Source organism: Primulina eburnea, chromosome 7 (genome assembly GCF_022965805.1).
Source record: "Primulina eburnea isolate SZY01 chromosome 7, ASM2296580v1, whole genome shotgun sequence".
Taxonomy (NCBI): Eukaryota; Viridiplantae; Streptophyta; class Magnoliopsida; order Lamiales; family Gesneriaceae; genus Primulina; species Primulina eburnea.
The window spans coordinates 2311355-2337210 of NC_133107.1; the positions used below are offsets into that span (position 1 = coordinate 2311355).

General features: G+C 33.2%; 4 protein-coding genes across 15 annotated transcripts; 3 read left to right on the forward strand and 1 right to left on the reverse strand.

The window, feature by feature from the left end:
- Positions 1-584: 584 nt before the first annotated feature.
- Positions 585-6421, forward strand: LOC140836533 (NEDD8-activating enzyme E1 regulatory subunit AXR1-like). The gene is given in 15 exon segments (XM_073202125.1): positions 585-726; positions 825-997; positions 1103-1266; positions 2612-2722; positions 2963-3042; positions 3170-3320; positions 3420-3452; positions 3454-3514; positions 3963-4051; positions 4445-4518; positions 4604-4766; positions 5019-5104; positions 5562-5645; positions 5744-5924; positions 6023-6421. Coding segments are annotated over 15 exon segments (1572 nt in total). The 5' UTR covers positions 585-688; the 3' UTR covers positions 6107-6421.
- Positions 6422-6693: 272 nt separating this feature from the next.
- On the reverse strand, positions 6694-9158 carry LOC140836535 (uncharacterized). 11 transcript variants are annotated; one of them, XR_012119119.1, is made up of 5 exons: positions 8887-9155; positions 8641-8727; positions 8165-8272; positions 7794-8085; positions 6694-7181 (listed from the first exon to the last, which is right to left on the reverse strand). XR_012119119.1 is itself a non-coding variant. In XM_073202126.1 (3 exons), the coding sequence occupies exons 1-3, from the start codon at positions 9117-9119 to the stop codon at positions 6908-6910; spliced, it is 594 nt and encodes a 197-aa protein (XP_073058227.1). In that variant the 5' UTR covers positions 9120-9158; the 3' UTR covers positions 6694-6907. The 11 variants fall into 11 exon arrangements, 1 of the variants encoding a protein (XP_073058227.1); XR_012119111.1 differs by having other exon boundaries at positions 8165-8422; positions 8887-9154; XR_012119114.1 differs by having other exon boundaries at positions 7779-8422; positions 8887-9157.
- A 6385-nt stretch (positions 9159-15543) lies between these two features.
- Positions 15544-17094, forward strand: LOC140836536 (probable beta-1,3-galactosyltransferase 2). Its single transcript, XM_073202128.1, has 4 exons — positions 15544-15786; positions 15869-15994; positions 16094-16203; positions 16532-17094. The coding sequence occupies exons 1-4, from the start codon at positions 15668-15670 to the stop codon at positions 16678-16680; spliced, it is 504 nt and encodes a 167-aa protein (XP_073058229.1). The 5' UTR covers positions 15544-15667; the 3' UTR covers positions 16681-17094.
- Positions 17095-19948: 2854 nt separating this feature from the next.
- Positions 19949-23202, forward strand: LOC140836537 (WRKY transcription factor 6-like). Of its 2 annotated transcripts, none has more exons than XM_073202130.1 (5): positions 19949-20483; positions 20669-20773; positions 20924-21370; positions 22106-22219; positions 22303-23202. In XM_073202130.1, exons 1-5 carry the CDS (start codon positions 20121-20123, stop codon positions 22975-22977), a joined length of 1704 nt encoding a protein of 567 aa, XP_073058231.1. In that variant the 5' UTR covers positions 19949-20120; the 3' UTR covers positions 22978-23202. The 2 variants fall into 2 exon arrangements, with proteins under 2 accessions (XP_073058231.1, XP_073058230.1); XM_073202129.1 differs by having other exon boundaries at positions 19951-20483; positions 20918-21370; positions 22303-23200.
- Positions 23203-25856: the final 2654 nt, after the last annotated feature.

Sequence of the window (25856 nt, forward strand, 5' to 3'; positions counted from 1 at the left end):
TATTGTTTAATGGCAAAGATCGTGGCTTGTGTTAGAATTTGGGGATTTTGGCTTCAACAACCTTGGAGCAAACCTTGCAATTACCAAAAGTGAACTCCAATATAAAAACCAATAATTTAGATTTTTATTAGAGATTACTCATACAAATTTCCAATAACTCCAAGGAAATGAAAATTACATTTATTTTCCAAAACCATACAAAGAATCTAGACTTAAATATCAGTCTTAAATAAAATATAATTGGAACAGTAAGTCCCTGCTTGTAGCTTATCGGACTAAATTCAAGTCTTATTTTATTTTTATTTTACCATTAGGAAAATGATTAAATACGGCTAATTAAATAATTTGATTATATTACTAATTAGATAATTATTTTTTTTCTCAAACTATTAACATTTTAGAGAAAAATAGATCACATCGATTTTAATTGTGGCCATAAAAACAGAGCAAATCTTTTTCCATGGTTACCCAATTTGGCCGAATTCTTATAATTTGTTGTTTTTATTATAATAATAATAAATAAATAAATAATAATAATAATAATAATAAATAAATAAATAAGTGTTTTTTTAATTAAAAAAAGAATTTACAGTATACCGTAGTCACTTAATAGCCCCGTCTTCTTCGTTTCCCTCTCAAGATTTTGCTATATTTTCTGCGTACCAACAAAGCGAAGTAGTAATCTTCAATGGCGGAACCCAAAACCAAATACGATCGCCAGCTCAGGTTATACACGTCGTATTTTCTTGAATCCCATTTCCCTCCACTGTATTCCTGGCGTTCATCATTACATTCGATAGCTCTGATATTGAATTATTTTGCAGAATATGGGGTGAGCAAGGGCAAGCAGCTCTCGAGAAATCGAGCATATGTTTGTTGAACTGTGGGCCCACTGGATCGGAAACCTTGAAAAATCTAGTTCTTGGTGGGGTTGGAAGTATCACTGTTGTTGATGGTTCCAAGGTGGAGCTAGGGGATTTGGGAAATAATTTCATGGGTATGTTTTTTGTAATCTATTATAACATGTGTTATTTAATGTGTGTTGTGAGTTTCTGTCTATTGCTTATGATTCATGCTGTTGATCGGGTTGATATGTGTTTAGTGGATGAATCGAGTGTTGGGAAATCCAAGGCCAAAACAGTATGCGCATTTCTACAAGAGTTGAATGATGCTGTCAAAGCAAAATTTATCGAAGAGTACCCGGAGGCCTTAATTGTCTCGAACTCGTCATTCTTTTCACAGTTTACCTTGGTTATTGCCACCCAGGTGCGGATTTATTACTTTTCCAAGCCTGTAATTGCATTCTTTGGCTTTTCTTTTAATTTGTTTTATTTTTCTAGTCGAATTGATTTTGTTTGAATCATAAGCGTGGCCAACATTTCTACGAGGTTCCAGTATCTGCTACTTATGAAGCTTCGTTACTGCAAAGGTTACTTATTTGTTCTGTATTTTAGTCTTCCGAGATGGTTAACTTAACCAAAAGGTCTAATATAAAAGTATTGTGACAGCTGGATTATATAGTTGATTCTTCCTGTCTCTAGGATTATTTGCTTCACTCGCACCTAATATTCAACCTCAATATTGATGTACAGTTCCCGCATTTGTAGTGAGAACAAACATAAGTGGCTCTTATTCTGGTCCTGCTTAAGTTAAGCTTAACAAAAACAACCACCTTCATCCAATTTTCCCTCACAGACTCGTGACAGCTGTGAGGTTTGTACCCTCAGAAGTAGAATACCTCGGTTTGTGTACAACAGAATTGATAGGAACGCACCACATGGGAAACTGTTCTGAGAGGGTCGAAGAAAATGTAGAGATTATTCTGACAGGGTAATTGTTTTGAAATTTATCATCATATACCCAAGGTTTGTCTGCTCTGCTCTTAATTTTCAGGATCTTACAGTTATAATATGGAACTTACTTGCTGTCAATGTACAATTATCATTTTACTACTGACTTTTTTTAGATGATCTTAATAGTTAAATACTGACTTTTGTGCTGGACCAGTATTGGTCTTTTAAGCCTTTTAGTTCCTGATTTCGTTGATTTAGGTTTCAAACAGATTTGACATCCCTTTTATCTAACCGTACTTGATGCTCGCTGTCATTTATGATAAGATAGATCTGAAGTTACTATTTTTAGAGTAATTGCTGCACTTCAATTTATGTTGCTGAGCCTCTGCGAGATTGGAGTTTTAGAGATGAGTATTATGAGTGGTTATCGGCTGCTTGAGCTAATTTGATGGCAAATTTGTTGACTTTGCAAACTTTGTAATACTTCAATCAATTAATTGGTACCTGGTAATTAAGTAATTTCTTTTCATATGTATATCCTGTTTGGAGTTGAGGATTTTTTTCTTATTTGTTAAGCGTGGAATGAATATTATTGGAAAACCACACAAACCTAAGTGTTATTATTCAGCGTCCTTGTTTGTTAAATGTGATTTCTATCAGTTCGGTGTTATCACTTTATGAAAGAAAGTCTGTTCCCCATCTTTACAAACTTTACTCACTTGTATGTGAATTTGTGAACCCATGTACCATAAGCAGTAATCAATTTTTAGTTCGCCAACGTTTTTTTAGTCTTTTACATGCCTCTCTTTCTTCTTTAGCTTGTTGAAGATTCAATGGTAAAACTGGACCGAATCTGTCGTGATGCAAATGTCATGTTGATATTTGCCCGCTCTTATGGCCTTTCTGGTTTTGTCCGGATCAGTGTAAAGGTAACTCTTAAAGCCAAATATTTCTTGATAGTTTGCTAGCAGTATTTTATCATGGGGATTGCTCCCACTGAAGGACAATTGTCTTCGAATGCAAAAGAACATTTATATGTTTGTAAACATGAATAAAAAATTTCTGTGGTTAGTTTCTGAAACTTCAGTGACCAAAAATTGTCCAAGAAACTATTTATTAAGCATAACTGTTATGAAGGCATGTATGGTAATCTTACTCCCCTTCTTTAGGAACATGCAGTGATTGAATCAAAGCCCGACCATTTTCTGGATGATCTTCGACTAAATAACCCATGGCTAGAGCTCAAAAGGTTTTATTTTATTTCTTATTTTTAATTGATGTACAAATTTTTCTGTCTTAGACACGGTTCTCACATCTGTGAATCTTCATCATAACATATGTCTAAGTAATGGCAATTGAGTATTTAGCACTGACAGCTTTGCAGAAAGCATTGAGTTGGATACAGTGGATCCCGTTTTTCACAAACACACTCCATATGTTATCATTCTTATTAAGATGGCAGAGGAGTGGGCCAAAACTCATGATGGAAACCTGCCATCAACAAGGGAAGAGAAAACAAAATTTAAGGTGCATGAATTGTTTTGTACCTCGGAAATCTAATGTTGGCTACATTTTTTTGTTTCTTTGTTCTCTGAGGTGGTGTGGTTGTTTGGATCAATGTATTAGGATTTAATCAAGTCCAAGATGATTGCAACTGACTGAGGACAATTATAAAGAAGCCATCGAAGCATCATTTAAAGTTTTTGCTCCTCGAGGAATTAGTAAGTTAATGTGTTACTCGAACTATTAGTTGTGGTAGTTGCAATTCATTGATTGATGTTTTATCAAAACCATCAGAAAATCTTCATGGAAAGTGTGCAGACAAAATTTGGCTTCTTGAAAATATTTTGATTCTCCACTGCAGGAGCATTGTTTTTAAATCTCAGCCAATGCTGCGAATGTTGTTAAGTTCTGCTTCATCTATTGAACTCCAAAGCAATAAAGTTTTCTGCTGTCGATTATTTAACATGTCATTCAGATCAAGCTGCAAGGTGGGATTAAACCGGTTTATGTAAATGAAGTTGTGCATGTTTTGTAGTATGTGGGTGAGTCTGTTGGTTACCGCAGTTGGTCATTTTTAAAACTTTTCTCGTTCTCTTCTACTTGAAATAATGTTATACTCTCACCATATGTGGAGAAACATTTCTTGAGACTTCTTTTTCTCTTTAGGTTCGAGTGTTCAACAAATAATTAATGATACCTGTGCTGATGTTAATTCCAACTCATCAGATTTTTGGGTGTTGGTCGCTGCTCTAAAGGTAACCATGTGTTTCCTCGTGTATTATGTGTGTCAATGGGGAGCTTCTCACTTAAGCTTGTAATATTTGTGCCAACATAACTAAATTTAGTGGTTGGTGAAACTTTAAATTTCATAGGTTTTAAAAGGATTTCCTTGAGCTTTATTATATTTCAGTGTTTTAGCCCATTTGTTGCAAAGTTTCAATTAATGTGGCAAGTTTCTGCACAGTTTGCTGAAATAAAGAACTGGCCATGTTGTAGTTGACATATCGAATTTCCCGCCCACTGGATATATGTGTGAGAATATTAAGTGCTCTGTTAGTACACCTCAAGTGAATTTCCCACAAGGAATATTTATATCTTCTAATATGGTTTTTGACATCATATTTGCATTTGTTTTCTCATGTTTCAAGGAATTTATAGCTAATGAAGGTGGTGGAGAGGCTCCTTTGGAGGGATCAATCCCAGATATGACATCTTCAACTGAGTTAGTTCTCCTAGGCATATTACCTTTCGTGTTTTGACTACACCTTATGATGCATCTTGTTAGTTCATTAGTTTTTTTGTTCCAGGTTGTATATTAACCTGCAAAGGATCTACCAGGCCAAGGCTGAGGCAGATTTTCTCGTTGTGGAGCAGCATGTGAGAAAAATATTAAAGAAGATAGGCAGAGATACAGATAGCGTCTCAAAGGCCACCATAAAAAGCTTTTGCAAAAATGCACGAAAGTTGAAGGTTTATGTTCTTAACATTTTTTCTTCTGTTCTCTTTTCCAGAGCTTCCGAAATATTAATTATATAGCTGGTATTTCTTTTTACACTGACTGTTATTGTGTTTAACTATGTCAATACGTTTTTAGATTTTTAAGAAAAATTGTATAATTCTTGGCTGTACTTTTATGTTTAACTTATTCTTGTACAGTTATTGATTCCGTAGGTTTCCCTGATAATGAGCATCTTTTTATTGTTCTTATTTCAAAATACTTAGGTTTGCAGATATCGCCCCATCGAGGATGAGTTCAATTCTCCAGCTCAGGTTGAATTACAGAAGTATTTAACAGATGAAGACTACAGGTAACTTTTTATCCTATTAACATTCCGTTGGATGTCTTGGTGCATCACTTCGGGTTTTCACTGTAGGAGAAAATACAAGGTTTGACTTAATCAACAAAAGGATGATTACAACCTGAAAGGATAATCGCTGGTTTCTTCGTTATGTTATAAGACACGCCAAGGATAATATTGATGCTGCTAATTTCTTCCAACTTGCTACCTATATCAAGCTAAAGTTCAAATTTATTGCTTTGTACACCGATGCTTGTGTTTAGATGAGTTTGAAATAGAAATCAAATCCTAGACTGTCTCCTACCATAATAATCAAGCAATTTTTACTCTTTTAGCAGTTCGGCTTCACAACTTAAAAAAAGATTTTTATCCTTAATGTGCTTAAATATCTCGCCTTTCACGTCATTAGCCGGCTTATTGCAATACAGCAATTGATTTCCGCTGGTAAATTTATTGAATGATGCAGCATTGCCGTGGTATTTTATATTCTTCTACGAGCCGTGGATCGCTTCGCTGCAAATAACAATACTTTTCCAGGGCAATATGATGGGTAAACTAGAAGCTTAGTAGAAGCTGTAGTTGATCATCAAGTGTTCCTTTTCGAAACTGATGCCTTCTGCCTGCATAATTGTGATAATTATTCTGCAGTGAGATGGATGAGGAGATATCAAGATTGAAAACAACAGCTGTTGCCCTAGTTAGCGACTTGGGTTGCAATGGATCGACCTTAACAGAAGACCTTATTAATGAGATGTGCCGGTATGGTGCTGCAGAGCTTCATGCTGTAGCTGCCTTTATTGGTGGAATTGCTTCACAGGAGGTGATTAAGGTTGGTGCAGACCTCGTTAAAATTTCTCGGTTTTGTCGTAATAAGAACGATTATGTTTCTGTACAAGCATTAAACAATAAGTCTGCTCTCCTATGCAGCTCATTACTAGGCAATTTGTTCCAATGATTGGAACATTTATCTTTAATGGGGTCGAGCATAAGTCACAGCTGTTGTTACTTTAAGCTTTGTAGAAGGAACAGGTATTTGATATATATTTCTTTTCTTAAAATCTGAGGAATTTGTATCACAAAGAGACTATGTATGAACTGGAACTGCACCACGCTTTTCTTCCTTTTTTGTCCCCGGCAGGTAGGTGGTCATTCTTTCAAGTACGAGAAGAGATTGTATGAACTGGTATGAGAATCATCTGGGGACGTATTTATTGCTTCTTGATATCAGTTTTTTAGGAGATTTAAGATCTTAATTTCGACAATTGTTGAAGAAAATGGAATGTTTTTCATTTTTCACAAAAATGAAAATGAAATGTTGATTGAACATATTAACCCCAGTGAATAGTTTAAAATATATATTCAAAGTCATTCTCCACCAAATATTGTATGGCTGCTTCTTTGTACTGAACTCACAGCTCTTACTTTTTGATGCGCGATGAATATACGTTTAGACCAACACAATAACTTGTAAATCGCGCAAATAAATCACACTAACCAAGTCTTGTGTGAAAATTTGCTCCAGAAGATGATGATAGAAGAATCGAACTTCAGATCACATACCCAACTGTTTCCTTTTGAAGTTGCTCGTGGTGGTCATGTCAAAAAGACACTTAGATTCCCTTCCACGTTTGGGTACATATCAAATACATGCTCAAGTCTAACGGTCATTCACTTTAAACATAAAACTTGTTAACTTATATATGATACGAGCTTTTAACCCTAATTCACGAGTATGATGGCGACCACGTTCATGAAACCAAAAACTTGAGTTAGCTTGTCAATTCTGAGGCACCTCGTGAGAGGGGTTCGTAGCTAGCTCGCGTTTAGAGCTCCACTTCTTGCATCTACTAAACCACTAGGACCTGAAAACAGATAGATAAGGCTCGCCATTTTCCAATCCTTCTGTGAAGTGGAATAACCGCCAATCAACCAATAGAGAGCCCTTTCCAGAACGGGAACGAAATATATGTAAGCAACACCATTAGCTTGGTTTACATGACATCTTGTGCATCTATTCCGTGTCAGATACAGCACTGACTTTGTTGGTAGATTGTGCACGCTGAATTCTCCAAAATCTCTTTTACCACTGGCAAAAAAGTAATGTAACATCAGATCGTGCTAAGTGCTAACAGAACTAATAAAACTAGCCATTATCAAGATCTAACAGTTAACTGCCTTCATCAGAATCGCAAGTTGAAAGATGTTGCATGGTTTGTCTCAGCAAAAGTAACTTTGGTGGTATAAAATCTGAAGCACAAACTAGTGCTTAACATGTCTAAACAATACTGTGTCGTTATAACCCCATTTAAGGACGCACATAGTAGCAAAGAACCAAAGTAATCACACTAAGAATGAACAATGCACAAGGCCCATTGATATATATCATTTTTCAATCAATCATACAACAATTTTATTGTATCTTTGAACGGAATCATACAACAAATATTAAATTTGAATGTATATGTATTCTCAGCTAGATAAACTTGACTGATTTGCATTTCCCCTCACAAGACCGATGTTCCTTTTCTTTATTTTTTAAATAAGCTGTCCTAGAAAAACTAATATCCGCCTGATATCTCATGGCTTATTTTTAATCAGAAACTGATAACCGAAGAAATTGATCACCCCATTTTCCAGATTGCCAAACTAATAGACGTGAAAGCTTTTGAAGTTTAGATAGTACCGAACATTAGCATACCTGTGCATTACATCCCAGCCAGCCGGCAAGAAACGAGGATGAAGAGCCTCAACAAAAACTTGTTTTTTGGCAAAATTGATTTATACCATCTGCTCCATACTCCTTTAGCAGATACTCGACAACTGTTTTCCCATGGGGTCCATGACCCAACAAGGATAATTTTGATTCATGCTTTAAAGAACCATCTCTAACTTGACCTGCACTGGTAATTTCTTTTAACATGCTACTGTTTCCAGATGTATTGTTATAATTGGATCAGATGTCAATATGACACCCGAAACATTTTTAACACCTGAATTCATATAATTGCTACTAGCAGAAAATATTGTATTATCGCCTCCGATACAAAGAGATGAAGGCTGTCTGCTTACTCCGGCATCGTCTACAATCAGAGATGAAGGCTTTCTGATCAGTCTCTCCAGTATTGCTACCTAAAGAATCCGATATGCCACCCCTGGATGCACTTTGAGATGCTCATTCTGCTTTCCAAGCCTCGCAACAAGGACAGATTAAACAAGATGACCATCCACAATACTGTAAAATCAGTATATCATTAAGTGTTGATGATTAGCATTTCAAAGTCAGACAGTTTCCACTTATTTAACTCATCTCGTGCTTTTGGAAAGTACCTACAAAATTGAAAGGCATGCAAATATCATTTATTCAAGGATGCATTTTCGAGAGAAGAAGTGAAGACAGAAAAATTCTTCTATGTGGTTGAATGATTTCTTCAATATCTTTACTTTTCTTCCGAACAATTATTGAAGAAGAGTAACCAATTAAACATGATATTCAATTATCTAAATTAAATATAAAGATAATAGAAAATATCTTAAATAATCAAAACCTGTAACAGTTTATTTGTGGAAACTCTGCAGATTGTTTCCAGTAAATATGCCAATGACCTCTGTGGTTTGGATAACACGTCGCATGCCTGCAATATAATTGCACCAACAGCAATTACAGAATAGCCCATCCACAAGATATCAACACAAAAGGATAAAGGAAAAAGCTCTAATATCTAATGGTCTCCTTTAATCTCCCACAAATAGGTAAGATAATGATTGTGAACAGAATAATAGCTTATACCTACCGTATGCCTGTAAATCCGATGCGTTGAGCTTGAGGTGTTTGAACTGAGAATATGAGTTCTGAGGCTTCGGTTCCGTATTCAAATAACAAGATTTCTCCCGTTTTTTGTTCACGAGTAGATGTTTGATTAAGCGAATAGAGATTGCTAGTGCGAAGAAACAGGTGAATGCGATGACACCGGCCGTCGTGGTCGCCGCTCCGCTCTATTTGTCTGCTTCCATCGCTCGGTGCCATGAATCTTTGCAGTCAAATCAAAGAACCTGAAAATAGAAACAACTCGACTATGGGTAGTTGTTGGAAAATGGGCCACTAAAATAGTTGGGCTCAAATGCTAACAGCCCAACATACACGACGCTTCTCTAATTACTACATTGGGCCTGAGCCTAATGACCATATTTGCCTCGTTACATGTAGAAATTAGAATACTGAAGTGAAATATTCATTCAGAATTTGTGTTTGGATCGAAAGATTTAGATTTGAAGAAGTATTTGAACGAAAGATTTGAAACGACTTCACATTGTGATGAATTTGAAACCTACTATAATTTTCAAAATTTTATTATCTGATATTTGTAAAAATTAAATCGGATAATTGATGTTATAGATGCCCACGGCGGGTGGCCAGAAGATTTTTGATGAGTATGTTGTACAAGAGTTTGCTATATATCATGCTTTATCACATGATTCTAGTGTGGGTTCATCGTCCACAAAAATTGGGTATGCCGCCAACTTCAATCACATGATTCTTGAATATCACTCATCTCTGACATTTGACCCACCATCATTACATCTCATATAGATTCATTTGGTAACATTTAACTCAATATCTCAGTATAATATTCAAAATGGAACAAAAAAATATATAAAAATTGCATGAGTTATGGCTTATAAGAAGGGTTGGCCCAGACCAGATCTTAATACAGCATGGCACCCCGTTTGGAGTTTGTGGCGTATGGATTATCGAGTACATTTTGTGGGACTCCAAGGAAGAAGAAAGGTGGGCATTTCTTATTCTTGTTATTAGTTTAATCTTACTTTTGAAGTATTATTGATTTGATAAAATTTTGTGAGACTGTTTAAGATTTGTTTCATAATATTAACTCGTATAAGTTTTTGTGTTATATAAAATATAAAGTATTTTGTATTTAACTACCATTTTAAGCTACATTTTGAGTTACTTTGGTGGATTTAAAATACGTCTCATTTGGAGTCATTTGAAATATTTCTTCCAAATTGTTTCCTCAAATCCAACTTGTTTTTATCCAAATGCAACCTTATATATATATATATATATATATATATATATATATATATATATATATATATATATATATATATATTATATATCGATTAAATGTTTAAAGAGTCAATTTTAAATACTTAATATAAAAAAATATTCAAATGTAGATTAAGGTTATTAAAATTTTAAAATAAATAACACATAATATTAAATTTACGTTTATATATAAATATCTGTCTAAATTTTTTTTTCTATCACATTCGTGTTTAAATCTAAAAATCACTAAATTACATTGGAAATATAATTTTGTTGCTTTTTTTTGTGGGTTTTCTATATAATATTAGATAGATTTGTTTTTTTTTATAAATTTCCCTTAAAAAAACTATATTATTATATTTATTATTATTGTACTATATTTATTATTAAAAATAATTATTGCCGTGACTCGACAAATACTAAAGATGGGGAAAATTAAAAAGAAAAACAAATATTATAAAATAAAATAAAAAGAACAGTTATTTTTTCCAGACAGATGTCGGCAATGAGTATGACGGTAGTAGAAACGAAGAGTGACATTTATGGCATCTTCCTATCTCATCGTATATATTAATATATTATAATACATACGCTAAAAATTATTTTTATTACAAATTATAGATAGTGATAATTATAACTCTAATATTTTAAATTTTATAATAATTCATATATTATGTGTCGGTCGAATTCTTAACAGAAACAATTGTTGTATCCGATAATTTTCACTCCAACAGTTTCATTTTTTTAAAAAAACTCATAATAATCGAACATTTGGTTTGATGCTAATATAAATTGTAGAATCGAAAGTTCATTGATTTACCAAATGTTATAACTAATCATTACTGTTGAGTTTCAGTTCTTTAAATTGTACGCTATATAGTATAAGCGCACCACATGCAGTCGACTATCTTAATATGAAAAATTATTGTATCCTAACAAGTATTAACATACATACTTCTTTGGTTTTATTCAATGAAATGACTTGAAAAATTCATTTATTCCTTTTGATCTGAGGACGACTTAAATGTTGATATAATGAACATTTCTTAATAGATTTTTTTTTCAATTTAAATAAATCGATATAAAATATTTTGTTGATGTATACAGCCTGCCAATTATAGTTTTACGAAATATGATTCATGCTCGTATACTGTATTGATGGTTTAACAATCATATTGTTCGTATTTGTTCATTAAGTTAAAATTGCAAAATTCGAAATTTGCTAAATCTGTTTTAGTTTTTATTCATATAAATTGTCAAATTTTGGTTTTACTTTAATATTTTTTTTACTTTAAGTTATTTATAATCAGAGTGACGATGTGATACTAAATATTATTGACATAATTATTAGATATTATTAATGTGACATCGAATATTATTTAACTAATTTTATATAAAAATTTGTGTGAAACGGTCTTACGCGTCGTATTTTGTGAGACATACCTCTTATTTGAGTCATCAATGAAAAATTATTACTTTTTATGTTAAGAGTATTACTTTTCATTGTGAATATCGATAGAACTGACTCGTCTCACATATAAAGATTTGCGAGATCGTCTCATAAAAGACATATTTTTATTTTTATTACTTAAAATAACGCTAAATAAACAATAAAGTAATAATTGTATTATTAATTTTTTTTTTGTTATTTTTCTATACACACGTGATGTGGTATGGTGCCATCAGTTTCACTCTGGCAGGGTCGTTCAGAGGCAAATGACGAGAATGTCCTCCATCAGAATGATGCACGTTTCAAAGGTTGCTTGTGAGATGGGACCCGTTTTTGTCAGTCTACATGTGAGAGAACAAACCCATATAAAGCTGCCACGTGTTCTTAAGGATTGTATCACGTGCATCTACCCCAACTCTTGGCTGCCTTTGCGGGCGCAATCACGTGTCGTTTTCACTGCTGTTTATAATAAAATTTATTCTTTAGAATTTTAAAGTTAACAACATATAAATGATTATATATGCACATACTAGCTGTATTTTACGTAAGATGTAAATGGATATTAATGATATACAAATAATTTTTAAGAATTGAAATATTAATATTTTATATTTTTATATGAAAGAGTATTGATTATTTATAAGTTTTGTTGATTTGTCAAATCTTTTAAAAGTACGGAATAAAATTCAACAAACATAAAGTTCGACGACTCATTTTTCAAAAGATCCATTGCACACATTCCTTTCATCACGCATATTTCAAATAATCAGAAAGACAGTCTTTACTGAATTACTAGAATATCTCTACCACTCACTGAATCGTGCTATCAGTTATATTGTCTTTTATTTGTTTCATTAACTGGTGAAAACATATTATTAATAATCCGAGTTTCAGAAAATGTTTATGATATATAAAACAAAACAAAAAATTGGTAATTGAATGTCTTAGTTACATGCATTTATTACTTCATACTATTTTTGAAAAAAGGCGAATGACTTGTGATCTTGTACTATTTCGGTTTCAGCAATCCTCTGGACATTATCAACGATCTGTTATCTACTCTATCAGACATTCAAACATTTGCTAAAAAACCTTACAAGCACATGCATAAAAGATATATATGATCTATTTCGTGTGAGTTTTGTATCTGACATAAAAAGTCATTTTGTTCAGATTTTTTCTAAGTTGTGAAAATTTGTTGCTAAGAATTTAAGTAGATAGTCCAATTAAAGGGGATGTTTAAAAGTATTGTAAAATCAAAATCATTCAATGAAATCCTTCGGAAAACAGAGGAACGAGATAAATATAAATATAAACAATTAAGTTCTATAAAAAACTTTGTATTATTTACTTTCAGTCCTATTGCTCTTTATTTTACATCAAATTCTATTGGTCTACTGATTTTACTTTTTTCCCTAAGTAGAATTGAAATCCTTATGCATTGATTATTTTTTAGTTGTCTACTGAATCTAGAAGATCGGGATCTGATTTCGACTGCTAATACTAGTTGAGATTATATTTATTCAAAATAAGAAAGAAAAATTTATGAGGTGTACGTTTATTCACCTTCTTTAAACATATCTACCGCGAAAAACATTTATTCCAATACAGAATTTTTTTACCTAAAACATGTGTTTTTTAAGATGTAAAAATATGTGTGTGATATATATATATATATATATATATATATATATATATATATATATATATGCCGAAAGTTTATATTTCAACTTAAATATATAAATCATAGTTGTAGCACATTTACATTTAAAATTTTCTTTTTAATAAACAAACAATTTCACAGATCTCATGTTTACTATATTTTTAAAAAATTACCCAATTTAAATTGGGAAAAACCCAACCCTACTTGCTTATTAAATCTTAATTTCTATATCATTACATTTTTTTTTGTTGAAAAATGACTAGTGATATTTCATATTACATTATGTGAGCATAAAGTAGTAATATGTGCTTAATTATTACTAGCATTTATTTAACTATTGTATCATAAAAAACTCGCTCATAAGAAGAGAATGTGTTTCTCAATGAAATTTGATTATTTTTGCTATCAGGTAGCATTTGTTTAACATTGATTTCAAGTATGCATGATCGAAATTACGGTATAATCGACCGTTTGTCGCTTTACTAAAATCTATAGTTGACAGTAACGGCGCAACTCAAATCTTTTGAATCATACAACAACTCAAATATCATGTTTCGATTGCTCTATTCAACGAAAATAATTATTTCATTCAACAATTACATGTAATAATAAATTTGCTAATGTATTTATATAAATAAATATTATTAAATGTAACAGGCTAACTAGAAAATCATGTTAGGTGAACCCCCAAATGGTAGACTATTAATTCTAACAGCTTCCAAATTTCCATTAGGTCAACCCCCAAATGGTAGACTTATGTATCCAATAATGACAATATAATTCCCGAGTGTAGAACAAAACGTTGACATCAATTGGATTAAATTAAAATTGGTACATCACAAACAATATATATAATTCTCCCACCAATACAGAAGTCCAAATAAAAATCACATTCATAGCTAAACCAAATCCTCTCAAACAAATTAAATTGAATCGACGACACGGAAAAATTGTTTTTTTGGTCTTTTATTTTTGTCTACGTACAATGTTAGTTTTTAATATTGTCCGATTTTAGTTTTAGTATGTTAAATTTTTTTGTTTGGTGATTTAAGTTCTTTTTCTAATGTGGTGCGATGTAAAGTTGATGTATGTAGTGTCATATTAATCGTCAAAACAAAAAATAACTAAAATTACAAAAAAAATAATAATCTTAAACGCAGATTTTCCTTAGCTAACAATTACAAGAAATTGTATTATATATACAATTTAAATTTCTGGTGAATGAAAATGACGTTTTTATTTCTTCAGTTGATTTTGTAATTACAAGTGAAATTAATACATAATATAATTTGAAAATATTAAATACGAGAACTAGCTTTGAATAATTTTTTAATATCTTGGTATTTTAATGGATGTGTATTATACTTGTGCTGCAGTTTCCAATATTTTAATTTCAGAATTGAACGATTCAATTATTTAAAAAAAATCTTGGAAATTTTTCTAGATCAAATTCCGAAAAACTCTCGATTGATTGATGCGCTCCATGGCATGAGGGAGTTAACTGTCAGCCGACAGACTGCGGAAAAGGACAGAATGATAAATTCATCATAAGACTGCGGATTCTGTTAATCTATCTTCCCTGCAAAGAGTTCTGCAATCTCCACAGATATACATACAGAGAGAGGCAAGGAATAAAGTGCAAGGAACAGAAGAAGGATGCAGCTTTTTTTTTTTGGCCTCCAAAAACAAAATCTTTTTGATATTTCTTGACCGAGAATAACATCAAAATTCTGGGAATTTGAAGTTTCTAGCTTCTAGAAAACTCATTTCTCATGTGGGAATATCTTGGAGAATTCTGTGCTTAGATATGTATTTAGAAACGCACACGAAGAATAGAGGGGGAGAGCAGGTTTCGAGAAGTGTCGTGTCTAAGAAATGGACGTTTTTTCTTTGTATTGGGTGTTTCTTTGCAGGAATGTTGTTTACCAATAGGTGAAAATGATTTCTGCTTTTGTTTCTTTTGAATTTGTATTGGTTTGTTTTTCTTTGATCATTTACCTATTCTTTTTTTTTTTTGTATACTGGATTGTTTTAACAATTTTTTTTCCCTTTTCCGGTGGTTTCTAAAACTGGGCATTTTGTTTGTTTACATAAACATTGATGATTTTTTAGAAAATGGAACTTTTATTTGGGCTGAGATCCAAATTCTCGTGTTTTTCAGATTTATGAGTAAAAATTATAACATTAATTGTTTAAAATCAACGTTTCGGTGAGGAAATGTTAGAATTATTACCATCTAAAAAGTAAGCCTTATTCAGGGGTAGAGACAACCGGGTAAACATTTCTCTTATATATAAGTTCAAATTTGACGTATTTTCATCATCCTTTTTGCAGTCCTCCGAGCACAATCTTGTGCTTATCTGCCCTTGACAGATTAGATATATAGAATCATTTATGACTTCTTTATTATCTTGTTTTGCTGCAGCAACTCTCGGGGGAATATTAGCAAGACACAGGAAAAAACCGAGGGCGTACATAGGATGTATGAAGTCGGGTCCCGTCCTTGCTCAGAGGTATGCTAATCCTCTCAAACTTTCCAATTCAATCTAATTAGCTTTTCATCAAGGTGTTTTTTTCTCGAATCACATGGCGCAGGGGGGTAAGATACCATGAACCTGAATATTGGAAATTCGGTGAAACGGGAAACAAGTATTTCCGTCATGCTACGGGACAATTGTATGCCATTTCAAAAGATTTGGCTTATTACATTTCAGTAAACCAGTTAAGTTACATTTCTTTCCTGAAATTAAGATTTAAGTAACAGGTGGTGTATCTAAATCTTGGTAAAGCATGTGATGTTAAATGCACCAATTATTGCAGGCATGTTTTGCACAAGTATGCTAATGAGGATGTGTCTCTGGGATCTTGGTTCATTGGACTTGACGTTCAACATATCGATGATCGAAGACTTTGTTGCGGAACCGCACCTGGTAAAAATCTCATTAATAAATTATCCACATGAGCAGATATTCTGATTTTCCTTGATTATAAGAGTTATTAGGCCTTGCATCAGCAATGGTTTTCGTGCAACTATTGCTTTACGAATATTGCTTGAAGGGACCATGTTTTTAAACAAATTCACACTTATGCACTTGTTATTGACTCCAACACAAGACCTGAGAAACCAGCAGCTCTACCGGTGGTCTCATGAGTGCATGTCCTCAGTTGCCCGGAAAATCTAATCTACAGTCATATAAATACTTCGATACTATTTTTCGAGATGTCCGTGTTCTTTTCCGACCTTGAGTGTCTCTGCAGATTGTGAATGGAAAGCACAGTCCGGAAACCTGTGTGCTGCCTCATTCGATTGGAGCTGCAGCGGGATATGCAGATCAGTCGATAGAATAAGTGATGTCCACAGAAGGTGTGGAGAAGGAGAGGATGCTATTTGGAAAGCTGCCTTCTGATTCTGCTGATCAGCAGCAATTCCAAACTCAACAATAACAATGTTAGATCGAACGGTGGATGCTACTTTTCCTAGTTTTCTTGTACGCGAGTATACAGAGACGTAAACTCGAAATAGTCGTCTTCTAATGCTTCTCCGTTTTACTAGAGAAGTTCGTTCCAACTGCAAATACCATCTAGCTAGGACACAGTCGATCGGTTCATGTCATGAGGTCGATCCTTTTTATTTTTCGGGTGCAAAATTGTAAGTTAAAGTTGAGTGATTATGAGAAGTTATTTACATATTTTTGTGATGTCTGGTCTTGTTCTTGTCATTAGCAACCGTGGTCGCAAAGACGCGACCCTGCTGTATGTCAAGTGCAAGAATATATGTATAGGTTTGAGTCTATAATTATAATGTTTCAAGGATACTTTTTCGTATAGCTCTTTTGTTATTGTTAATACTTGTGATAGGCATTGAAAGTTTGTGAATTGTGATTATTAACAAACTTAACAATTGTAACAAGTCAACGAGTCGGATAAGATGGCTTGATTCATCTTTTCTAAACTAGGGGAAAAAATGAAAATTGCTTATGGTTATTTCAAAAATATGCCTCATTGAATCACGTCTTTTATAAAATACATTAAATCACCCTTAATTCTATTTATCCCTTGTCACTTGCCAGGTGAAGGATAGGACCCGTTGTAGAAATGAATGTGGGTAAAAATGGCCTAGTTGCCTTTCACTATTGATTGGTATTGGGTTAGTCTATGCTACACGTGTTTATCCTCTTATTCCAATATCATTAGATTATGTGGGTCTCTCACAATTTTATGAAAGTTGTTCGATTACATCATATTGATTACATCGTCAATTTATCATATCATAGATCCTTAACAAGCCAGTCTAGGAATTTCCCAGCAATTGCAAAATTGGAATCGAACTTAGTATTATTTTATGTCCTGTTAATGAGTTTGCGTGCAACACTTGAGAATATCTATCTGTTTGGACGGCGATGGGATTTTAAAACAAAAGTGACTATGAAATGAACGAGGATTGAATATAAAATAACTTTCAATTGGAAAAGATGATTATTTATAATTTATTACTCTTTTCGTTAGATTGTCTTCCAGCTCAAAAAATAATAAAAAAAAAAAGAAAAAAGAAAAAAAAAGGGATTCCTTTCAAGAATTAAGAAGTCGTATGTTGCTTGCTTAGTTCTTATTTGACTTAAGTGGGCAAGGAAAACGTAGTCCCATTAATATATTTCTCAAAAAAAAAATCAAAATTTTTGTGATACCGTACATATATTTTATCTGATCTGATTCATGAAATAATATTATTTTTCAAGTAAAAAGATATTACTTTTCACTCCAAATATAGATTGAATCAAGCCGTCAAACATATATTAATATGTGAGATCGATCGTCTCACAATAATATATTCTTGCAAATCTTTATATCATAACTTATTAATCACAAGTTAGCCTACAAAAAATGCTTACAAAGGGGAGTGTGAAATAAACGTGTGGAATGCTATTTTGTGTGAATCCACAACTTGTGGTCACCATAATTTTGTGTTTTATAAAACAAATTTTTTGAAAAAAAACATAAATAAAGAGGTAAACGAGAGAATTGATCCAGTCGCTTTGGACGTTAGAGTCGAGCGTTCTCACAAACAAATAATAAATTATTAAACTTTGGATACTTGTAATAGGATAATGATAATAAAACCTAACCAGTATATATATATATATATATATATAAACCTCAATATTATATACACACATTAATTTATATTTTGATTTTTTAAAATAAAATTGTAGGAATAATATTATCGATTTTTCTGATCGAATTTTCGTCGTTTACTTATAAACCCTAACTTTGAATGCAAAAATTTGTGTGAAACGATCTAACTTGTCGTATTTTGTGAGACAAATATCTTATTTGAGTCATCCATGAAATAACACAAAAAATTTATCACGAAGATTGACAGAATAAATTATATATTATTATCACATAGAGATTATTATAAAAATTAAAATAAATAATAATAATATATGAATGTGGACATCGTGTAATTATTAATATTCACAGGGATTGCCGGTGTAAATAAGACGGTGAATTTCTGGAACGTGTCAACCTCATCCTCGGTGACAAAAAGGCAGAAATAAAATCACATCATTTTTGCTATTTGCTCCCAAAACTATGCATTATTCCAAAGTGGGTCCATAATTAAGTGGACCATCCTATCTATGCATAGCTCATTCCCTATAATTTGGTTTACACATATTGACCCTTTCCATTCGTTTTCTCTGTCAGTTCTCTTATTTATTTGTTTTGTTTTTTCCCTTTATGTTAAACGACATTGAAAGGTACATTTTTTGTTCTTCTTCGATACAATCTCGTATTATATATTTATTTTTTCTTGAAACTTCTTGTATATGTAATTTTTCTTTCATATTTGACTTTTTTATAATATATAGATTAAACAACCTGTGTTTCAAATCAAGTTGGGTTTTCAGCTTTTGCACATTACTTAATTCATAAATAGCAAACATGAATTTATGAAAAATATAAGATTTACATTAATTTTATCTCTTGACTAATATTTCAGGATTCTTAATTCGTGAGACGGATCAACCCTACCCATATTCACAATAAAAAGTAATACTCTTAGCATAAAAAATAATATTTTTTTCATGGATAACCCAAATAAGAGACCCGTCTCATAAATACGACCCATGAGACTGTCTCATACAAGTTTTTGCCATATTTCAGATATACTCACTTTCGAGTCTCGGCTCCCCCTTATGGAGAATTTCTCCCGCCAACTTCTCTTCTGGGTACCTTCTATCGGTGCATAATCCTGATTTACCTCCCTTCATGCCGGAGCTTGGGGCGGCTCTGTGTGGGGCCCTCGAGGGTGGGGTTTACCCTTTTGAGAAAGTATAATATTACATTCAAAACTTGGTGGTTAACAAATTAAGTCACCACCTATTTATGTCAATGAACGTCTACAACGGACGCCTAAGATATACTTTATATAATGGTGGTGATTTAAACTCTAGAAAGTTCTATCATCTACAAAAGTCTATATATTTAGTAAAAAAAGAAAATACAAGTACAAATAATTATATTATCTAACTTTTAATTTATTTATCTTTATCTCAATTCTCACAGGTCAAACGACAGAATTAGAATCGTTGCTAGGCGCACAAATAGTAAATAAAAAATATAGCTTGACCAAATGTAACAAGATGATGAAGCAAGACCCAAAAATGAAATCCCTTCAATTCTCAATATGATTCATCCCACAGTAGCTAATTCAACCTTTTCTCCCTCTTTATATTTGGTCTTGGTTCTCTAGTCCCATTCTTCCCATTTTGTAGGCGAGTCCTTTGCTCTGATCTCCTTAGACTTGCCATTTCCTCTCCTCATTCTTTCTTTCTTGTTATATATTATGGCCAAAGGAAGTGGACTCTCCTTTGATCCAGATCACAATTCATTGTATCCCTTTCTTCAACCCAACAAAACCCATCACCATTTCTTGCAACTTCATCTTCACGCTGAGACACGCTCTTTTTCTTCATCATCATTCATGGAGCAGGACCAGTCATCGTCTTCACCGCCTCCCACTACTATTCAGTTCCCTGTAAATCTTAACTGCACCACAATCGCTGCTGATCATCACGATAGTCGGGAAGGGAAGAGGAAGATCGTTGATGAGATGGATTTCTTTTCCGACAAGAAAGGCTGCGCTGCCGCCGCCGATGATCGTCGCGTTCAAGAGGAGAACACTAGAGTCTTGGATTTCAACGTAAACGTACGTTCCAAAAAAATAAACAGTTTTTTTTTTTGGTACAAAGTGTGTGCTTTTTGAAATGTTGACTGTATTATTTGATATTGTTTTTTGGGTTTTGTCATTTCACGATTCAAATTCATTTTTCAGCTACTGAATTATTGTTTTTTGTGTGTAAGTTATTGGTTTTTTGTGAATTGATTACACAGACTGGTTTGCACCTTCTTACTGCTGGGAATACTGGTAGTGATGAGTCTATCGTGGACGATGGTATATCTTCCACCTCGGAGGACAAGAAAGCTAAAACTAGTGAGGTATGCGACGAAAAAAAGTTTCTGGACTGAAAATAATGATTTCTATCGCACAAATATTAATGAAAGTATAAACTTTGTCATGGGATTTTTCGCAACGAATCTTTGATTGTTGTTTAAAATGAAACTCTTGATATTGTCACTCAGCAACAGCTGACAGTTCTACAAGCCGAGCTAGAAAGAATGAATTCTGAGAATCGCCGTTTGAAGGACATGTTAAATCAAGTAACAAACAATTACAATGGCCTTCAGATGCACATGATTACACTTATGCAGCAAAAGCCAATTGATCACAACGGAGGTTCTGCAGCGGAACACAAAAATGAGAACGGGAATGGACTCATGGTCCCTAGACAGTTCATGGATCTTGGGCTGGCGGTTTCGAACGACACATATGAGGCATCCTTGTCATCATCCGAGGGGCGGATTGGCCGTGATCCGCCAACGGATAGTGATAAGGAAATGACCGGAGGAGAGGATCAAAACCTTGAGAACAAGGTTCCTAGGCTAACCCCCTCCCCTAAAAGCGTTGATCAAGCTACCGAGGCCACTATGAGGAAGGCTCGTGTTTCAGTCCGGGCTCGGTCTGAGGCTCCTATGGTATGTATATGTAACACTCGATTCAATAGTCTTTGTAGAATCTATACCAGGCATGACAAAATCTATTAAAACATAAAATTATCATCTCACTTTCCACTATTTCGAATTTTCGAGATCAGTGGCATTGGACATGATATAAAAGCAAGATGGACTGGGTTCAAGACACCTTAAAACTCGATTGTGGATCCTTGCTGCCCAATATTCGGTAACATACCGAGCTTCCACGATCCGATATCTGGCTTACATATGAGTCTGCTAATATAAATCGTTAAAGATCGAGTTCTAAACTTGAGCTTTGGGATGATGACATCGTAGTCGAGCACAAAATTCAATGAATTTAATTCCTGTCAAGACGTGTCCGAGTCAAAATTTGTCAGTCTCCCAAACTTTTCTTTCACATTTAATAAAATATTGTCTAAGAATGTCCAGGACCACGCTTTCTGGCAAGAATTTCCTCCATAGCAACTTGAATCATCTGTCTTAACCACTGCAGATCGATATGTATGTAATTTATTATTTACGACTATGATTTAATAATTGAATCCCAAACTATAGTTCTATCAGACTGTAAGACAACTCAATCTACGTGTATTCTTTGCACATTAATGTGCAAATTGTTCTGTTCATTGGACTTCTCTCGATACAGATAACTTGAGGTTGTTTTCCATTTCTCTCTGGTTTTTATTTTAATAATCGCATGTAGTAAAATGATTTTTGGTTTGAATGTTTGAGTAGATCACTGATGGATGTCAATGGCGAAAATACGGGCAGAAAATGGCCAAGGGAAACCCATGCCCTCGAGCATATTATCGTTGCACCATGGCCGCTGGTTGCGCTGTACGAAAACAAGTAATGCTTGCTTCTTCATCTCCCTTAAATCAAATTTAACGTATTTTCTTGGTCTCATCTCCTGTTCCATTAAATGATTCTAGGTTCAAAGATGCGCCGAAGATAGAAGTATCCTCATAACAACATACGAAGGCAACCACAACCACCCATTGCCACCAGCCGCGATGGCTATGGTCTCAACAACGGCCTCAGCAGCAAGAATGCTACTCTCAGGTTCAATGCCTAGTGCCGATGGCTTAATAAACCCGAATTTTTTGGCCAGAACGCTCCTCCCTTGTTCCTCGAACATGGCGACTATATCTGCATCCGCGCCCTTTCCAACCGTTACATTAGACCTCACACAATCCCCTAATCCATTTCCAAGAACACCTTCGAACCAATTCTCGATCCCATTCCAAAATCCACCTCAAAACATGTCTGGAAACGGGAATCCGGCTGTTGCCCTTCTGCCACAAATCTTAGGCCAAGCATTATACAACCAGTCCAAGTTTGCGGGCCTACAAATATCGCAAGACCTTGAAGGGACTCATCAAATTTCTTCTTCGCTTCAAGTGATGCAGCATCAAGGGCAGCAAACTCAGTTGACAGAGAGCGTAAATGCCATCACAAATGATCCGAATTTCACTACTGCATTAGCTGCTGCCATTTCTTCGATCATCGGGGGCTCATATCAAGAAAATGGGAGTAGCATTAATGCCGATAGCAATGGCAATGGAAACAACAAAATCAACTCATCGAGTAATTTTCCAGTCAACTGATGATCAAAGCACTAGAGTTTTGAAATAAACATTTCATCTTTCTTATATATTTTTTTGTTTTGTTTTGTTTTGTTTTGTTTTGTTTACACATAGATAGATATAATGATATAATACAATATTCTTTCTTTCATGTTTCGAATAATTGTTTACAGCCAAATTGTTGTTCAATGTAGACAAAAAATGAAAAGAAAAACAGTGGAGAAGAGAGGTGTTTGTTTTTGTATGGATTCGGAAAAGTCTTTTTTGTATAGTTGTAGATCTTGTCAATGCTTTTTGTATTATCATATGTGATACCTCCGGGATGAACCCATCAAGATCCGACTTAGGAGCCCGTGGCCCATCCCAAGCCCAAATGGGAGACAGGTCCATCAAGGATCCAAGTATCCTCCTATAAATATCAGGTTTGAATGTTCAGTTAATTCATTCACTATATTGTTTTCAGCAGCACCCTTAGCTGCTCCTCCCATATATCCTCAGTCTCTGACTTGAGCGTCGGAAGGGCTACGCCAGGACACCTTCCTGGCCCCCTCTTAACGATCTTATTTGTGATTTCAGGCTCAGGGTAATTTCGAAACCTGCGTCTGGATTAATGACACTTGTTGGAATCGGACCATAAATTTCCCGCAGGTATCAATATGCTTGAAGACAAAACAAGGAAATAGCATAAAATGAGATGAAAATCAGTTTCTTGGTTGTTACATTTGAAAAAAATTAAGAATATTTTTGAAACATGGACAAAATTTTAATTTTAGCACAAAATTTGAAGATTGATATTATTATTTTTGAAACGACAAGTATTCATTAAACTGATACAACTAGACTAACATCAGAAATAAAAAAAACGATCGAAGGCGCAACTCATCCTTCCAAATTTGATATAGAGCCTTTTGTCCTAGTCAAAGCGTGAGCAACTTGGTTCACCTTAGCAAAAACAAATAGAGTAGGTCTTTTGCGAGACCGTCTTACGAATCTTTATATGTGAGACGGGTCAACCATATCGATATTCACAATAAAATGTAATACTCTTAGTATAAAAAGTAATATTTTTTCATGGATGATCCAAATAAGAGATCCGTCTCACAAAATACGACTTGTGAGACTGTCTCACACAAGTTTTTGCCAATCAAATAAACAAGTTTGAAATCTCTCGAAAAGGGATTTACAATCTAAAATAATTAAACCCAAACTAGATGAATCAAAAACTGAAAGATTTAAAGCATCGATGTTTCTGTTTTTTTTTTCTTGCTAAATCCGTCGTATTGGATAGGTTGCTATCCTTTTCCAGTAATATTCATCCTAAAGTCAAGAAAGGAGCCCATGAATAATTTAATCGAATTTTGGGTTATATACAATGATAATTATGCCTTCAAATTCATATTCAAATCAAATTTTTTCTTCCAAATCAAATCCTCTTGTCAAAGTACAACGTAAGATATTTTTTGATTTGTTTTTTTTTTTTTGAGCAAGATTTTTTAATTTGTTGTCCCATTAGAATTTGTTTCTAGCCTGTTGGCACATTATTATGACTAAGATTGCTTATGAGAAAGATCATACAAATTATTATGACATCGTTTTACATTTAATTTTATGAGATATATTTTCAACCTGATTTACGAGAATATTAATATTCTTATTCAAGAAAGAAATGTAATATAACAAACGAAAAACTGGTCTTTAAACTAAATTCATCCAATTTACTTGTATGTAAACTCAGCTTCTTTGGATTTGAAGGCTAGTTTTCGAAGAAATTTTTACACATGGACGGAATTCAAATGATTTAAATCCTCTCTTTTATATGTCGGAAATTTTGATTTTTGTGGTTTCGTATTTTAGTTCCAAAATGAATTTCATAGTTCATATTTTAATTCTTTCAAAAAAAATTTAATTTGTTTTAAACACTTTTTGAAATGAAGTTATTTTAATTCAATCTCAAATTAATCATTCCGCTCAAATCAGATATAGTTTGGAAAAAAAATAAAATTCAGAATTTACATTCTTATATAGTTTGGAAAAAAAAAATTCAGAATTTACATTCTTATATAGTTTGGGAAAAAAATAAAATTCAGAATTTACATTCTTCATACTGGCCAGATAAAAAATTTTCTCACATGAAAACTCTTATGAGCTGATATTATGTGTTAATTTTGTGAGACATGTCTTTACATCAAAATATTAATTCTCAGTGTAGATATGAATCTAATCAACACTTCTCACATATATAGATCTATGAGATCATCTCACAATTACCCTACTTATGGTTCTGGTTCTGGGCTTTAATTATTATTTAAGAAATAATTTAAATTCATAAAAAAGTGAAATGTTGTTTATCTTCACTTATAGATCCATTATTCATACAAATAAAATTGCGATAATAATAAAAATACTTTTATTAGGAAAAAAATTAACTTCTAAAGAAATGTCTTTTTATTTAGTTTTACTAAATATACAATTTCTCCAATAATTCTAAATAAGCAAAAAAGAAAAAGGAAAAAAGTAATCATAACATAAAAACACCATTATTTTTAGATGTCCTTTTCAGTACTATCATACATGTCTTTCTAATTAAATACAATGGATATATTAAAATTTAATCGATGCATATGTTTCAGAAATTCCCAAATTAAATTTCGTCTATTACAAGCTGATTTCACTAACTAAAAAAACCGATTATGAAATTAAGGAAAATTTAGCATTATTTATTTTTTGAACTTATTTTTTTTCTCATTGTCCAAAAACATTATGCTATATTTAACATGAATATATTATTTCTAAATATTTTCCGACATGATTCAATATCTACAAACAGCCCACTTTGACCGTAATATCATATAATATATATTTATCTATATAATATATATTTTATATATGTTAGCTTTCTT

Excerpts from the sequence above, each read along its gene's own strand:
- LOC140836535 (XM_073202126.1), bottom strand. The coding sequence starts at position 9,119 with ATGGCACCGAGCGATGGAAGCAGACAAATAGAGCGGAGCGGCGACCAC. Across the intron at positions 8,728-8,886 it reads ATCGGATTTACAGGCATACG|GCATGCGACGTGTTATCCAA; the intron begins GTAGGTATAAGC and ends ATTATATTGCAG. Across the intron at positions 7,182-8,640 it reads CCACAAATAAACTGTTACAG|TGGTAAAAGAGATTTTGGAG; the intron begins GTTTTGATTATT and ends CTTTTTTGCCAG.
- LOC140836536 (XM_073202128.1), top strand. The coding sequence starts at position 15,668 with ATGACTTCTTTATTATCTTGTTTTGCTGCAGCAACTCTCGGGGGAATA. Across the intron at positions 15,787-15,868 it reads GGTCCCGTCCTTGCTCAGAG|GGGGGTAAGATACCATGAAC; the intron begins GTATGCTAATCC and ends CACATGGCGCAG. Across the intron at positions 15,995-16,093 it reads TATTACATTTCAGTAAACCA|GCATGTTTTGCACAAGTATG; the intron begins GTTAAGTTACAT and ends CAATTATTGCAG.
- LOC140836537 (XM_073202129.1), top strand. The coding sequence starts at position 20,121 with ATGGCCAAAGGAAGTGGACTCTCCTTTGATCCAGATCACAATTCATTG. Across the intron at positions 20,484-20,668 it reads TCTTGGATTTCAACGTAAAC|ACTGGTTTGCACCTTCTTAC; the intron begins GTACGTTCCAAA and ends TTGATTACACAG. Across the intron at positions 22,220-22,302 it reads GTTGCGCTGTACGAAAACAA|GTTCAAAGATGCGCCGAAGA; the intron begins GTAATGCTTGCT and ends AAATGATTCTAG.